Source organism: Lissotriton helveticus (assembly GCF_964261635.1).
Source record: "Lissotriton helveticus chromosome 1_1 unlocalized genomic scaffold, aLisHel1.1 SUPER_1_unloc_10, whole genome shotgun sequence".
Lineage (NCBI taxonomy): Eukaryota > Metazoa > Chordata > Amphibia > Caudata > Salamandridae > Lissotriton > Lissotriton helveticus.
Window position 1 is genome coordinate 2888330 of NW_027611649.1, and position 16116 is coordinate 2904445.

Genomic DNA, 16116 nt, shown 5'->3' on the forward strand with positions numbered 1-16116 from the left:
GAGAGAGCAGTGACCCACCAACAGGCTTTTGAGGAGCCCTTTTGTCCTGGATGTAGGGCTGCATACAGTAGGGCACCAACTCTGTCTATTCTTTGCCTTTGCCTGAAGATCAGCAGTCCCAAGGTAGCAGTCACACCTGGCCTGTCGGTAAGTGCAGCCCCTCTGGAGGCCCGACCGTCAGCAATTGAGCCCACACTGTGGCCGGCTGGACCACAGGCGTAAGCTCAGACAGGGTGTTCGACACTGGAGTAGTCGTAGTCCCTCATGGGCCTCTGACACAGAGTAGTCAGAAATGTATCAGCTAAAAGCCCAACACAGGCTCTCCAGAAAGCCAGTAGATTCAGACTCTGTTGTGTTAGGAAATTGGCAAATGCAACCTTGACGGGCCGTTGGCAGCACACAATCGTCCAACTGGGGTCAACAATCACGTTGTCATAGAGTTTTATTTTCTGCCTTGAACTGTTGGGAGAGTCTTGGCGGCGCGGGCGGGGCTGGGGGGAGTCCCTCAGACTAGCTGGTCCTGCTGGATGGCTTTCCGGCCCGCCCTACAGATATCGAGGATGTGTTGGACCTTTGCTTCTTCCAGGACAGCCTTGTCCTCCCTTCCCTTTCTTACCAGACAGGCAGGCTTCTAGGCAGACTTCTAGGCTCTTCAGGACAGGTACACAGCTTCTCCATTAAGTAATTCAGCCTGCAGGTGATGTCCCCTCAACTTAGATAGGCTGTCAGGCTGAGACCCTCCCTGGTGGCACAGCAGGCACCTGAGTACTTTGTAGAGCACTTTATTCCTTGGTAACAGAGGACTTTGAACTAGGGTATACAAGAGGGATAGATGGTCCCACTTGCATACACAACTGGCAGGCAGGAGATGCAGTTTACTCTGTCGCACTCTCACATTGCATTTATGCTACGCACACCAACACCCTAAACACGCCCTTGATGTTGGCGCAAAGTCTGGGCACAGGAATAGAAATGGAGCATTACATGGGTGTGTCAGTAGGCCGCCACTCCATTGACCATGATGCAAAGATCTCATGAGGCTATTGATCCTTACAACAGGGTGCATTGCCACCACCCCTCTAGCTGTTAAACCCATGACAGTCCTCTGCCTTAAATAAGGGCACACTTGGTGTGACCCTCCAGGTCACAGGACCGGTCCAAGACCTCTCATAGTCCCTTGTTAAAAGTTGCACAATACTGGGGTGGCAGAAAAATCTTATGTAATTCTTCTGTGGTAGATTTATCCCAGTAATGTGCAATTATCAGTTTGACGCCATTGACTGGGGAGTTGCCACAAGGAACAGATTCTTCTGCCTGTTAAACCGCATGCCATTCAATATTTCATAATGTTTTTGGACTTTTATTTACCACTTGATTTAAGCAGGTGGTAGATATATGCATGTGGTTGGTTGGGGGGCGATGGGTGAATCAGGGAGGGAAGGGTAAAGAAATGTCTAACAAAGGGAAGAATTGTGTGTTTCCCCCAGTTTGTCAAAAAACAGCATAAGTCTTGGCTGCTTCTGCTGCATCCAGAGTCGTGTGCGTCTTTTCAGTCTAATTTTCTTGTCTGGACAAAAATGGTGTCCTGTTTTTCTGCACCCGGTACATCCAGGTGCCGAAAAACCTAACAAAGGATAATCAGATGGAATAAAATGAACACATGAAAGTACGCCTTCATTTCATTGCCCTTGATTCATACTCTGGACCATAGTTGAGGGATATGTCTAGGCATAGTCCTCGCAATACACAATAGACTTGTGTGCGGCAGAGGCCAGAGCTCAAAAGTCAGGATACCAGATACAAGTAGGTGGTAACTCAGGGCAGGGGAAAAATGCCTGTTGTCCATGGAGGGGAAATTCCCGTCCCAGAAATCTAGATTAAAAGTTAATTAATAGTATCCTTTTTTAAATATCTGTTTGGTGCCAGTGCATATGACTTTAATTTCTGCCTTTGGGATTCAATGTTAGAAGTCCATAGGGTGCATGTATCCTTTGTGAGCTTAATAAAATGTTGAAAATTCTATAAATCCTCACTCCTACATCCAAGTACTCTCAGCTACCATTCTACACTCTGCTCTGTCTGAAAAACAGCTCACATTTTCAAAATTCTGCAACTCTGCATTGATATGGCTTGTAAATTATATTTTTGGAAATTTTCATGTATTAACTATTTAATTTTAATACTATAGGTGATTGAAATTACTGACGAAGAAAGCAAGATATAGCACCAGGCAACTGAAGTCTGTGCATAAGAAGGATTATTTTGAAAAACTGAAGGACATCCAGCCTTCTACGTTTAAACAATTTCTAAAATCTAGGTGTGTCGAGGAAGTGGGAGCTGAGGAAAGTACTATACTGTAAGTGAAGTCTCTAATTTAGTATTTCATTAACCCAGAGCAAAGCCATATTTGTGCTCAGAATAACGTTCATCGAAAACATCATGTAATTCCAGAGAGGAAGCACACACTGCATAAAAGAAAGTTATAGCAAAAGGTTTCTTCTGCAAACCATCAAAGAAAAGACGCTGAGAGAAGACTCCGAAGCTGCCACGTTAACAACCGAAAGATTGGAAAATCACCTTTGTTCAACAACCGTTTTTAACCAGTTACGCAAGTTCGAGACTATCTGCCCCTGGGTAGAAAACCACGACCCACTCTGCTCACTCTTGCGAAAACCTTAAAAATTCACCACTTTATTGTGTTCATAACCATCTCAGATTGTTTCCTTTTTATTGTGTACTGTTCTGTAATTCTATGTAAATCGCCTGAACATTATCTGCTGTGCGAGTGTGATATGTAAAACTGTTAAAGATAAAAATGGATTAAATGAGCACAGTTGCGCTATAGGTAATGTAAATACATCCTCGTCTTCAGAACTACAAACCTTAACCTTACACCAAACATAGAAAGGATAAAAGGAACTGATGTTCTGCGACTGGTGATCCACAATAGTACTGTGCATGTTCTAACACACTCAGTTACTACCTTTACGTCAGTGCAAAAAGGTACTTATCAGTTTAATCATTAAATATCAGATCAACACCTCATTACTGCATTGCTAAGAACCTATACAAATAGATTGGAGAAAAACATCAGTCACAAAATAATTTACTGCCGGAGAGGCTATTACCTAAAGACTATTATCTACTAGAACAATTTCAACAGGTGTTACAGGGCTGCTTCCAGACATATTGTGCTCAATTCAAGTGTTAAGAAGATTACACGCAATTTCTTTTAGAGATAAATGCTGAACAATATCTAAACAAGCCCGACTCTAAAATCAGGTTCACTCTTACCGTGGCATAATAGTAAGAGAAAACTAAACATAGAGATATTAACCCTAGGAATACACCTTATAAAAACACGGACTGTGAGAACAAATTCAGTGTTCAAACCTGCCTCAATCAAGGCAAAATAACTGAAATTGGGGAAAAAAGTTACTTGTGCCAAAAAAGATACAGCTATAAATCTTATCTCACAGAATTTGACAGAATGCACACTGGGGGAAACCACTCTCAGTGCAATGTATGCCAAAAAAGTTTCAGGCGTAAATCTTATCTCACTGAGCATATGAGAATCCACACTGGGGGAAATCACTCTCCATGCAAAGTATGCCATAAAAGTTTCAGGCGTAAATCTTATCTCACTGAGCATATGAGAATCCACACTGGGGAAAAACCTTATCAGTGCTCTGAATGCCAGAAAAAGTTTAGTATCAAACCGAGTCTATATCGACATGCATTAACCCACTCTGTGGAAAAAGTTTACCAGTGCGCTGAATGCCAAAAAAGTTTCAGCCGTAAATCTTATCTCACTGTTCATATGAGAATCCACACTGGGGAAAAACCTTATCAGTGCTCTGAATGCCAGAAAAGGTTTTGGAACAAACCAAGTCTTTCTCGACATGTAATAACCCACTCTGGCAAAAAACCTTACCAGTGCTCTGAATGCCAGAAATGTTTCAGTCAAAAAAACATTCTCACTCAGCATAGAATAACCCACACTGGGAATAAACTTTTTGAGTGCTCTGAATGCCAGAAATGTTTCAGTTACAAAAGCAAACTCACTTTACATACAAGAATCCACTCTGGGGAAAATCCTTATCAGTGCTCTGAATGCCCAAAACATTTCAATTGTAAATCACTTCTAACTGAACATTTGAGATTCCACACTGGGGAAAAACCTTATCAGTGCTCTGAATGCCAAAAATGTTTCAGTACAAAAAGGAGTCTCACACATCATATAAAGATCCACACTGGGGAAAACCGTTATCAGTGCACTGAATGCCACAAATGTTTCAGTGAAAAAAGGAGTCTCACACATCATATGAAGATCCACACTGGGGAAAACCGTTATCAGTGCTCTGAATGCCAGAAATGTTTCCGAGACAAAAGAAGCCTTTCTCAACATACAATAACCCACACTGGGGAAAAACCTTATCAGTGCTCAGAGTGCCCAAAAGATTTCAAACTTAAATCACTTCTAACTGCACATGTCAGATTCCACACTAGGGTAAAACGTTATCAGTGCTCTGAATGCGACAAATGTTTCAGTCAAAAAAACAGTCTCATTCATCATATTAGAACCCACACTGGGGAAAAACCTTATCAGTGCTCTGAATGCCACAAATGTTTCAGTCTAAAATACAGTCTCATTCATCATATAAGAACCCACACTGGGGAAAAACCTTATCAGTGCTCTGAATGCCAGAAATGTTTCAGTGAAAAAAGCTGTCTCACTCGGCATATAAGAACCCACACTGGGGAAAAACCTTATCAGTGTTCTGAATGCCACAAATGTTACAGTGAAAGAAAGAGACTCACTCAGCATATAAGAACCCACACTGGGGAAAAACCTTATCAGTGCTCTGAATGCCAGAAAAGATTCAGAGGTAGAGATGGTTACAAGCGCCATATGAAAATACACCATCAAAATTATTCAGTGCTCCGAATGCCAGAAAAGCATACATTTTAAACTCAATCTCACTCTACATGAGCAGACACACACAGGGGAAAAACATTACCAATGTTGTAAATGCCAGAAATTCCTATTTGATTGGCACAGCCTCACTAACCATAAGCGGCTCCATACTGATGAAAAATCTCATGAGTGTTCTGAATGCCAGAACAGCTGCAGAGAAAACCGCTATTTCACCATGAGAAACTAAACACTGGAGAAAATCCTTATGCCATAAAAGCTTGAATCTGAAAGACAGAGTTATGCTTCATGAGAGATCCCACTCTGGGGAAAAACCTTATGAGTGCTTGAAAAGCAAGCTAAGTTTTGGTTACAAATTACTTCTCACATGACATGAGCGAACTCACACGGGGGGAAAAAGCCTTATGTGTGTTCTGAATGTCAGATAAGGTATTTTTTTTTATTATTTTTTTTTGAGTTCAACACTGCTTTATTGGGTATGATGGTAAAGAGTACACAGCTGTTCGTGCCTACAACCCGGAGGCCGGCAGCGTAGACTACGAGATAATACACAGCCTTGTAGCCGGCATCCCTGAGGCCCGGAGGCGTAGCGTATGTATGAACAAGGGGTACAGCACAGTCAGTGTTGCTCGGCACTTGAAGGATGGGCCGCAGTAGAACAGTGGTTTCAGAAGCAACAGTCAGTATTGTAACATTAAAAACAAATAGAACTCCCCAACCATAAAGAAACTCAGAGGCAATTCAGTCATCTACGGAAGTCGGTGGGTATGAAATCAATAAAGCATCAGCAAAAGGCAGAAACTCTTATGACAGAACAGCAGCATTGTGGTACAGTCAATTCTCGAGCCAATGAAGCCTCCAACAGTGATAAGCGCAGTGACGTGGAATGTTAATGTGGTACAGAAGGGTAAAGTTGTGTGGGTGTGTCTGTTGAGATGTCAGAGGGAGGGCGGCCTGACCGGCGGTGAAAGGGAAAAAGGGGGACAGCCACCTGCAGGAAGAGGGGTTCCAGCACCCAGGGCCAAGTGGTGTACCAGATGCCGAACAGTGTATCCCAACACAAAGACAGTAGGTCCCGGTTACCATTGCCCAACATGAGTAGTATATAGGGGGTCAGGATCAGTGGTCAATGTGAGGGTCGGAGGACACATCATCGGTCAACACCAGGGGTATCGTCAGAGGCGCCATCCTCATTGGATCGTGTTAGAAGATATGTCACCAGTGGACCCCATATATCTTTAGGTCGGCTGGATATAGGTAACAGCTCAGTAAACGTGGTGTATTGGTCTTGACAATGGGTCAGATCTGCCAGCCATTCCTTGAACTTGGGCGCCCTGCCCCGGCCCCACCGACAGGCCACGCGCCGTTTGGCCAGCAGCAGTGCAGTGTCAATGAATTTTCGGCATGTACTAGGGACCTGCGGCGTATATCCGAGAATTGTCACCAAGGGGTCCATGGGCACCTTGGTGCCAGTCATGTCCTCGAGGGCACCCGACACTTGCTGCCAGTATAGTGACACCTGAGGGCACTCCCAGGCAAGATGCAACACATCCGCATGAGCTGCATGACAACGCGTGCAGCGATCATCCTCTGCCAGACCAAATCTATGCTTTTTTACTGGCGTATAGTACATCCGCTGTAGGAATTTGTAATGTATGATTTTCAATCTGCTGCTGGCAGATATGCGGGAGGTGAGCGCACAACAGTATAACCATTGTTCGTCCGTGATGTCAGTGGCCAGCTCAGCGGACCAGCGCGTCCGTGCACTAGAGTCTGGCATCATGGCCGCGCTCCTAAGTTGGCGATAGAGGCCAGAGACCAAATGAGTCCCGTTTTGGGAACATAGCAAGAAATGAAGGGGAGGTAGAGCCTCAGGTTCATTAGGGAAAGAAGGTAAGATGTCCCTCAACCCCGCACGTAGTCGCACATAATAAAACAAGTCTAAGGGAGTGCGGGCATGTGCAGCGAAGAAAAGGTCTGCCGTCTTGAAGCTCCCGTCAGCAAACAAGTCGCCCCAGCAGGAGACATTGATCTTTGCACAGAGGTTACGAAAACCCCGTTCCCACAGTAGGGTGAGATTAGGGTGGTAGGTAAGCGGCAGTTTCGGTGAGTAGGGTAGGGGGCAGGACAAACGTTTCGCTATCCGGCGCCATGCATCCATTGTGCATGATACCGAGGTGTTCGGCGTGGTGATGGACGATTCCGGACAATGGAGTAGTCCACTTAGTGGAAGGGGGTGTACTATCCAGTCTTCTACCGCTATATGTGGCATAAATGGCGTGGGAGCCATCCAGTGGTAAGCGTAGTGCGCCTGCGCACATAGATAATACTCCAGAAAATTAGGGATGTCAAAGCCCCCTTTATCATAGGGTAGAGTAAGCGTGGACCATTTAAGCCGGGGGTGCTTGCCTCCCCAAAAAAGCCTACACACTTCCATCTTCAGTGTCTTAAAGAAAAAGGTGCCCGGGTAGTAGGGAATGTTAAGGAAGAGGTAGAGAAAACGGGGGAGAATAACCATTTTGATAAGGGATGCTCTGCCCGCCATGGAAAGCGGCAGAGTGATCCAACGATCCACAGTGGAGGTCAGCTTGGTGATAGCCACTCCATAATTAGATCGCAGTGTCTCTTCCCTATCCCGGGATATACGGATTCCCAGGTATCGGAGATCCGTCCGGCACCACTCCAATGGGTAGTCAAGAGGAAAATCCTCCACCGCAGCCGTCAAGGGGAAGAGTTGGGATTTAGACCAGTTAATGTGCACCCCTGACATCCCGCCAAACATGATGAATTCCCTGAGTAAGGGATTCAGGTGTATCTCGGGGTGTTTAACATATATGGTAATGTCGTCAGCATAAAGGGATACGTCGATTTGTCGCTGTAGGCACTGTATCGCCCCGTCTCGATGTAGTTGACGCAAGCGACAGGCGAGAGGCTCAACCGCTATGGCAAATAGTAAGGGAGAAAGTGGACAGCCCTGGCGCGTGCCTCTGGTGATGTCAATAGGTTGCGACAGGCGACCGTTGATCAATATTCTCGCCGTGGGATGAGTATAAAGCAGACGAACCCAAGATAGAAACAAAGGCGGAAATCCCATACTAGCCAACACCGAAAATAAGTAGGACCATTCGACAGAGTCGAAAGCTTTAGTCGCATCCAGGAAGATGGCTGCGATAGGTATGTCAGGATGAACCGTGCGCAGGAGAGAGAACAGGGTACGAAGATTGTGTGAAGTAGACCGGCCAGCCACGAAGCCAGATTGATCCGGTAGCACGATTCGAGTCATCAGTAAGGACAACCGGGTAGCTAGAACCTTAGCAAGAATTTTTACATCACAGTTCAGGAGAGAAAGGGGGCGATAAGAGTCGCAGGAGCAGGGGTCTTTACCGGGTTTCAGAAGAGAAGTGATAACCACTTCACGCATGGAGCCAGAAAGAATGCCATCACTAAGGGACTCCGAGTATACCTCGCGTAACACTGGAGCCATTATATCAATATAGGCTTTGTAAAACTCGGCAGGGATGCCATCTAGCCCAGGGGCTTTACCATTCTGAAGGGACATAATGGCATCACGGATCTCGTCAATTTCGAAAGGTGCCGCCAGGAATGCTCTATCCCCATCGCTTAGCCAGCAGAGCGCAACATCCTTTAAATAACTGGTATAGGACGCTTCGGAGCTTGAGATAGAGGTGTATAATGCGTGATAGTGTGTAGTGAACGTGTTGAGGATTTCATCCGAGTCCCTAATGGTGGTGCCGGATGCATCCTCGAGTTCGACAATAACATTGCGACCCTTAGGAGCCTGAGTGAGCATTGCAAGTACCTTCCCAGGACGATCCCCTTCGCAGTATTTCCTGGCCTGCCAGTGTTTACCACGAAAATTGGTTTCCCTGGAGACCTCCTCCTCATACCTAGAAAGTGTCTCCCTGAAAAGTGCATGTAGTGTAGGGTTAGTGTCCTCCACCATCCGGCATTCCAGGTCCTTCAGCTCTCCCTCCAATGTGCCAATGGTGCGGAGTATGTCGCGTAAGACTCCGCAACTCTTAGAGATACAGTATCCCCTGATGGTGACCTTAAAGGCCTCCCATATATGTTCTACCGAATCCACAGAGCCCCTATTTCTAGGGAAAAAAGCGGCTATCTCTTCAGCTAGTTCAGTTCGGAAGACAGTGTCAAGCAATATGTTAGGGCGGAGTCTCCAGTGTGGTCTAGGGTTATCCCATCCCGGTATGTGGAGTTGAAGCATGACAGGGCTGTGGTCAGAGTATGTCCTGGGTAAGTGCCTCCCCCCTGTCAATGTTGATGCTATCTCTTTGGTGACAAGAATATAATCCAGGCGTGCCCACGTTCCCGTGTGAGACGTGAAGTGTGTGCCTTCCCTCCTGAATGGGTGCAAGTGTCTCCAAGCATCAAGCAGCTCGCCCTCTGTAAGCACCCCCTCCAGCGCCTCGCGTGCTCTAGGTTTGTAAGTGCATATCCCATCCGCCCTATCTAGGTGAGGCACTATCGCCAGGTTGAAATCACCTCCCCAGATGACGTGACGTGATCCCACAGCCATGATCTTGCCCCAGAGTGCAGAGAAGAAGGTAGGATCATCCGTATTCGGTGCATATGCAACAGCAAATGTGAAAGTATCTCGCCCCAGCCTGCCCCACATTAATGCATACCGCCCCTCACCATCCATCAGTTCCCCACATTTATAAAACGGAACATTGCGGGCTACAATAATAGCTACCCCTCTCGCATATGTGGAATACGAGGAGAAAACTCGGTCTCCAGCCCATCTACTCGCAAAAGTAGGGTTAGTATGTGGCGGCAAGTGGGTTTCCTGTATCATGGCGACCTGCACATGATGTCTATCCAGATAGGCTAGTACACTACGACACTTCTTGGCATTATTTAGACCACGAACATTCCAAGACATAGTCGTCAATTGAGAGTTAACATTTAGAGTAGCCATAAGTAGTTCAATAGCAAAAACGACAGTACCAACCAATGCAATAGGTGCAGTTCAAAAGCATTCCACCAAGCCAGAAGTATAATCTGGCGTACAATCTGCATACCCAGTCCGAGTGATAGTTGCCTCGTCTTAAAACTACCAACCCCCCCTCCCACCCCAGCATCCCAATCATGCCGGTAGCCGATGAGCCCCCCCCCACCTCCCCCCCCCCATCCATCCCCTCCCAGTCTCTGCAACAACAACAACAAAAACAGTAGTAGTCTCAGGGGGAACACCCTGTAGGGGTTAGGCATAGAGTGTGCACAGCACCCTCTCGGTCCATAGCTCCCATCTGTACCGCCCTCGGCGGAGCATAGGGCCTAGAGAGTGGGCCTCGATGTACGTTACCACAGGTGTGTTACATCCTCGCAGGTTCGAAGCAGGTATTCAACGCAGCGTCCGCAGGTAGGATGATGGGCGTCATGCAGTACGTAGAGATGAAAGGACCAACATAGTCCGCACGGGTATTCAAGGAGCATTCTGTGCCGGCGGCAAGTCCTCGTCAGATACCTCCGCCTCAGCTTCTCGTTCTTCTCTGCGTGCTCTCCTGAGCGATTTTAAGAAGTCCTCAGCCTTCTGCGGATTCGTGAAGAAGCGCTGTGTGCCCTGATGCGTGATCCGCAGCTTTGCCGGATACAGGAGGGCATAATCTACCTGTGCCTCACGCAACTTCTTTTTCACTGGGAGAAATTTGCGTCGTTCCTCCTGCACCATCGGGGTAAAGTCCGGATATATGGAAAACGCAATGCCATTATAATTCAGCGAGCGCTGAGTGCGGGCCGCTCTCAATGCAGTGTCCCGGTCTCGATAGTTCAGCAGTTTAGCTATGATGGGCCGGGGTGGCAATCCAGGTTTCGGCATAGGCGCTAAAGACCGGTGTGCTCGTTCAACAATGAATTGGGGTGAAAAAGCTTCGTCACCGATTGATCCCTTAAGCATCTTCTCGACGTATAGCTCCATTCTGCCTGTATCCGTGGATTCCGGCACATTCGTGATGCGTATGTTGCTCCGGCGGCTGCGGGCTTCTAAGTCCTCATTTTTAGCCGCTATAACGCGAAGCAGATTGTCCATCCGGGCTAGTTGCGTCGTGTGTGTCGCGGAAACGTCCGCACCATCAGAGACACGTTGTTCCACGGTCGTCAGTCGCTCCTCATGGCGATCCACCTTGTGGACCAGCGCGTCCAGTCGTGCAGTGACACCGTCCACTTTTTCAACAACAGTAGCGAATCCTTGCCGCATCTCCTGAAATAGGCTGTGAAGGTCCAAGTCAGCTGACGGGGGTGTAACGGCCCTCGAAGGGGCTCCGCTAGGACCGGGACCGGCGGGCACTGATTTGGCGCCTTTTTTGGCGCCGTCAAAACTCAATTTTGCTTGGCGGTTATCCGGGCGCCCCATGATGGTCGTGGTATCCAGCTGATGCTATCGCCTTCAGTAGGGTATAAGAACAGGATGTACAGGCCGGTAAGTAGATAGTCAGCCGGTAGGCCTGCCAGACACTGAGAGTTATGGAGGACCCCGACAAGGACGTCAAGGAGAGATTGCAGCCACTGTCGGGGGAAGGGCGCAGTGTTCCAGCCCCTCTCCGGTCCCCCAGTGTCCCCTCTGTAATGGTGGGGTGCAGCGATCAGTGGGGGTCAGAGTGTCCAGAAAACTGCAGCCACGAGGGAGCTGGTTCAAGCCTCCATGCAGCTAGGAGGCGGGCCAGCGGCCGAGTAGTACACCGGGTGCAGCCGGTGAAGTCCGGGCGTCTCACGGTTAATCTGGGCTTTGCGGTTCCTTCTGCCCGGGGAGCAAGGGTGAGGAGTCCCACCGCCGCGTTAAAGCTCTGCGCGGCTTCCGCTCCCCCGCCGTGAGGCCCAGAACTCCGCCCGTCCCCCAGACACGCGAGAAGCGCTGCAACGCTCAACCCGCTCCCGGCGGGAGAGCCGGCTTACCCGCGGTCCAGGCGCCGGAGGCCAGCAGTCCGTGATGGCAGGAGGGAGGGGGGTGACGAGGCCTCCGCACCTTGTCCCCAACCGTCGGCTCTTCCTCCAGGCACAGTCGCAGCTCTGGGCGGACGACGGAGGACGTGGCCCAGCCCCTCGTGGCCAGCCGCGGTGTGTCGTAGTGCACAGCAGCCGGGTCCAGGCGCCCTCAAGGACCAGGCTATCTCCGGTGCAGATAGAAGCAGCGATATCTCCAGCCCCACGGGTCTCAGCAGCGTCAAACTCGGGTCGAGTGTGGAGGTCGCCGTCCTACACCTTTTGCTGGCTTCTGAGTCTGGAACAACACCTTGTGGCGCAGGATATGTGTAGGATCACTCGTCGAGGCACAGGAGCTACCAACCTAGGCAGCCATTCCGCTTGCGCGCCCTCTAGCGCCCCCTCAGATAAGGTTTAGTCTTGAATACTATGTTACTTCACATGAGAGAATTTACACTGGACTAAAGCCTTATACAGGAGTGGAAAGCCAGAAACGTTTTACTCAGAAAGGAGATCTCACTAAAGGAGATCTCAGTGTAGCCATGTAGTGTTTTGAGGGTAGGTTGCAATGTTGGGGGAGTAGCTTTAGGGCAAGCAGAAAGGGTCAGTGGTTTGTGGGAACAGATGATGGCAGTGTTTTGGAGAAAGGGGCTGTGGTTTTCAAGGCTATTGTGGTGGGGTCGGTGGCAGCGCTGTGGGGTGGGGTAGGGTGACATGGAAAAGGGCTAGGCTAGTCTAACTCCTTTTTAGGTTTCGGCCTAACGTACACTGCGCAGCCAGAGTCCTTTTCTCTGGGTTTTGAAAATGGACCTGGAAATTCAAATTAGCTCCTGCGTGTTATTTCCTAGGTTCATTTTCATTGGCCTTTGTGTGCGTGTATTTTTAAAACAGAACACGCAATAGGCCATGGGCGGTCACGTAGCTCCGCCCATGGCCTATTGGTGTCTGTTACGCACACCAAAGGCCATATATCTTCAATTATCATGGCCAAACACAGCCGAGATAATTGAAGACATATGCTTCGCAGTGGCGCACGCACGCGTTTTTTTTTTTTACAATAGCGGTCGGGAAAGCGATCGCTTTCACTGCTGCTTGTTTAAAATGTCTGTGATCTGGACAGTGTGTGGAGGGTCGGTGCAGAAGCACGGACGTCCAGTACCTGGTTCTGCGCTGCAATGCTGGGAGTGCAGTGGCTCTGATCTAACGCGGGCTGTCAGAGCTCTCGGGGGTCCCAGCCGGGTTAAACAAACAGTTCTGTCTTGATGGCAGCTGCTGGCAGCCAAGATGGTGGCTTTTACTGCCTGTCTGTGTTTATTAAGCTGCTGTGAGTGTACGAGGTTTGATGGGTTCAGATAGCTGCTGCGCTGGAGGGAGGCGGAGGCCCGGCTTGGGCTGACCCGTGTAAGCTTCTCCACTCCGGCCATGCTGGGTGGCAGCTTCTGTCCGTGAGAGATTATCTCGTGCGTTATAGGACTTAAAAATGCGTTTTAGATTTTACATCATGCTAGTACAATGTCGCTGCAGAGGATGTCACGCGCCTGATGTGCAATTGGAATATATACTCTGGCATGAAACCGAAATAGCAAAAACACTGCAGGGTCCGCACCACCCGACTAGATTTGAACCCGTGGGTTTTTGAAGATAGCCCCTCCCACTGCAGAGAACAAACTACTGTACCTGTTCCTGGTTTGCTAGGGTCCAGGCTCTTTTCGGTTCCGACTGCTGGCTGCTTTTTTGCTTGGGCATACTCCCTACCAGAGTGCTCCTGGCCAAGTTTGCTGCTAGCTGCCGCCGTAGGACTGATTTCTGTGATTGTGAGTTCGGAGGGCGGGGGACAGTAACCCACGTTATGCTGACTCTTCCCTGCCCCAGGCATACACCCATTGTCCCGTACATTGTCTTTTGTAGGTGGCTGGACCTGTATTCTGAATTATGGAACCTGTTGACATCAAATGAACGGAAGGGCTGCTATTTGATTTAAAATATCCTTTTTATGGTTACAGATGTATTATTGTATACATTAGTTTATTCTACCAAGGCATATATATGCTAATAATGATAGACTTGTCAATTCTGGCTGTAACAAAATAGTCCGGATCTAACTGCGCTGGGTGGGTTGGGGGGAGGAGTGATGGGAATCTTGACTTCGGTGTAGCAGGTGCAGGTTTCGTGGGTCCCACCATGACTTGCTAATCTATTGCTCACCTGTAGGGGTCTGTCGCGTTCCTCGGTCCCTGAAACCAGACCAGGGCATCAGTTTATTTACATTTTTGTAAACAAACCCGTGCCGATTCAAAATATCTTTTCATCATCCAGTGTGGTGTGGACTGTCATAGAACATGAAACTTGCCTACTGGCCTGTCAGTTTTTGAAACATTCTGTGAAAATGTTACTAAGCGTGTACTTCGGAAATTCCTCCCCCCGGTATTATATGGGTTTGTGGCACACAACAATTTGCTATGTTGAGAAAGGAACCCATATCCCTGTGCCCTGCCTTCTTTAATTCAGTACCCTTTAAAAACTATAACGAAGCTGAAAATAACACTCTTCAGGTTTGTTGATTCACAAAGCATTTTAGTAGTTAATTATTTTTTATCTTCGACTTTGGAATCAGAGCACCACGTGGTTGTGAATGTGGCATCTGTGTTTCATAAAATATATATATTTGTGTGACATGTTATTTTCAGCACTCTTCACAGCAGACGCCAGTTTTTCAATATACACAAACATATATATATATATATAAATATATTCTCTGTTTAGTTATTCTTTGCTATTGGGTTTTAATTGTCTGTGGATCACAGCAGTTCACTTCTCGATACAGATTAGCCGTTGTTTCCCTAAATTGAAAATACCAGAATGTGTGCTGTATGAATCACTGTAACCTAACATTATACAGGGCAGAGCTTCAATGACTGATCCTTGCCAAGTGATGCAATGTTGTTTAAGCTGTTGGAGTCAGAGAGGGCAATGCAGTCAAATGATAGCTAGGAATAGCCTCCCTGTGCCTTATTATGTGACTTTCGCAGTGCCATCTTTTTGCTCTTCATTGTTTTGCTCAGCATGTTTCTGATCTTAGCATAACAGCCTTTGAAACGTAACCCAACTAAAGATGGCGGTCTGGCGAGCATGGGAGAAACCAATATTCCGCTTTCATTTTTGTGTACACAGTGTCAGATAACAGCCCAGAGACGCTGTCTAGTGATGTATTGGTTTTGTCCAGACCCTCGGGCAGGAAAGAACAGGTGTCCTCCAAAGTGTCAGTGGTGCTGTACGCGGTAGGGATTGAGTAGTGCTGTAGGTATTGCGGGTTGAGTGGTGATGTAGGCGTTGCGGGTTGAGTGGTGATGTAGGCGTTGCGGGTTGAGTGGTGCTATACGCGGTGGGGGATTGAGTGGTGCTGTAGGCGTTGCGGGTTGAGTGGTGATATAGGCTTTGCAGGTTGAGTGGTGCTGTACGCGGTGGGGATTGAGTGGTGATGTAGGCGTGGCGGGTTGAGTGGTGATGTAGGCGTTGTGGGTTGAGTGGTGCTGTACGCAGTGGGGATTGAGTGGCGCTGTAGGCGTTGCGGGTTGAGAGGTGATGTAGGCGTTGCGGGTTGACTGGTGCTGTATACGGTGGGGTTGAGCGGTGCTGTAGGTGTTGGAAGTTGAGCGGTGGTGAACGCGGTCGGGGTTGAGTGGTGATGTAGGCTTTGGGGGTTGAGTGGTGCTGTAGGCGGTGCACGTTTTCAGCAGGCACACTCCTCCAGCCGTCAGTGCACACTTTCACCAGACACACTGCACTATCTGTCACTGCACGCTTTCACCAGACATACACACCACCAGTTGTCAGTGCACTCTTTCGTCGGGCACAAATACCACCAGCCGTCAGTGCACGCTTTCACCGGGCACAAACACCACCACACGTCAGTGCACAGTTCCACCTGGCACACACCACCAGCCGTCCATGCACGCTTTCACCTGCCACACACACCACCAGCCGTCAGTGCACGCTTTCACCAGGCACACACGCCACCAGCCGTCAGTGCACGCTTCCACCATTCACACACAGCACCAGCCGGCAGTGCACACTTCCACCAGGCACACACACCACCAGCCATCAGTGCACAATTTCTACAGGCACACACACCACCAGCCATCCGTGCACACATCATTTGTTTACACATCCACAATTAACTATTGTAGCAATCGCAGTATGGCGCACTTTACTTTTAAACATAT

The 16116-nt window shown here is 48.3% G+C and overlaps 2 protein-coding genes across 2 annotated transcripts in view; both read left to right on the forward strand.

The window, feature by feature from the left end:
- LOC144805448 (uncharacterized) overlaps positions 1 to 16116 on the forward strand; it is a 502220-nt gene that overhangs the window by 78778 nt on the left and 407326 nt on the right. The window contains exon 3 of the transcript XR_013605518.1: positions 2189 to 3200. The gene's annotated coding sequence lies outside the window, so the exon portion shown is untranslated. Of the gene's footprint in view, positions 1 to 2188 lie in introns of the transcript that reaches the window.
- Positions 3569 to 5593, forward strand: LOC144805441 (uncharacterized). The gene is made up of 3 exons (XM_078671993.1): positions 3569 to 3607; positions 3869 to 4889; positions 5394 to 5593. The coding sequence occupies exons 1-3, from the start codon at positions 3569 to 3571 to the stop codon at positions 5591 to 5593; spliced, it is 1260 nt and encodes a 419-aa protein (XP_078528119.1).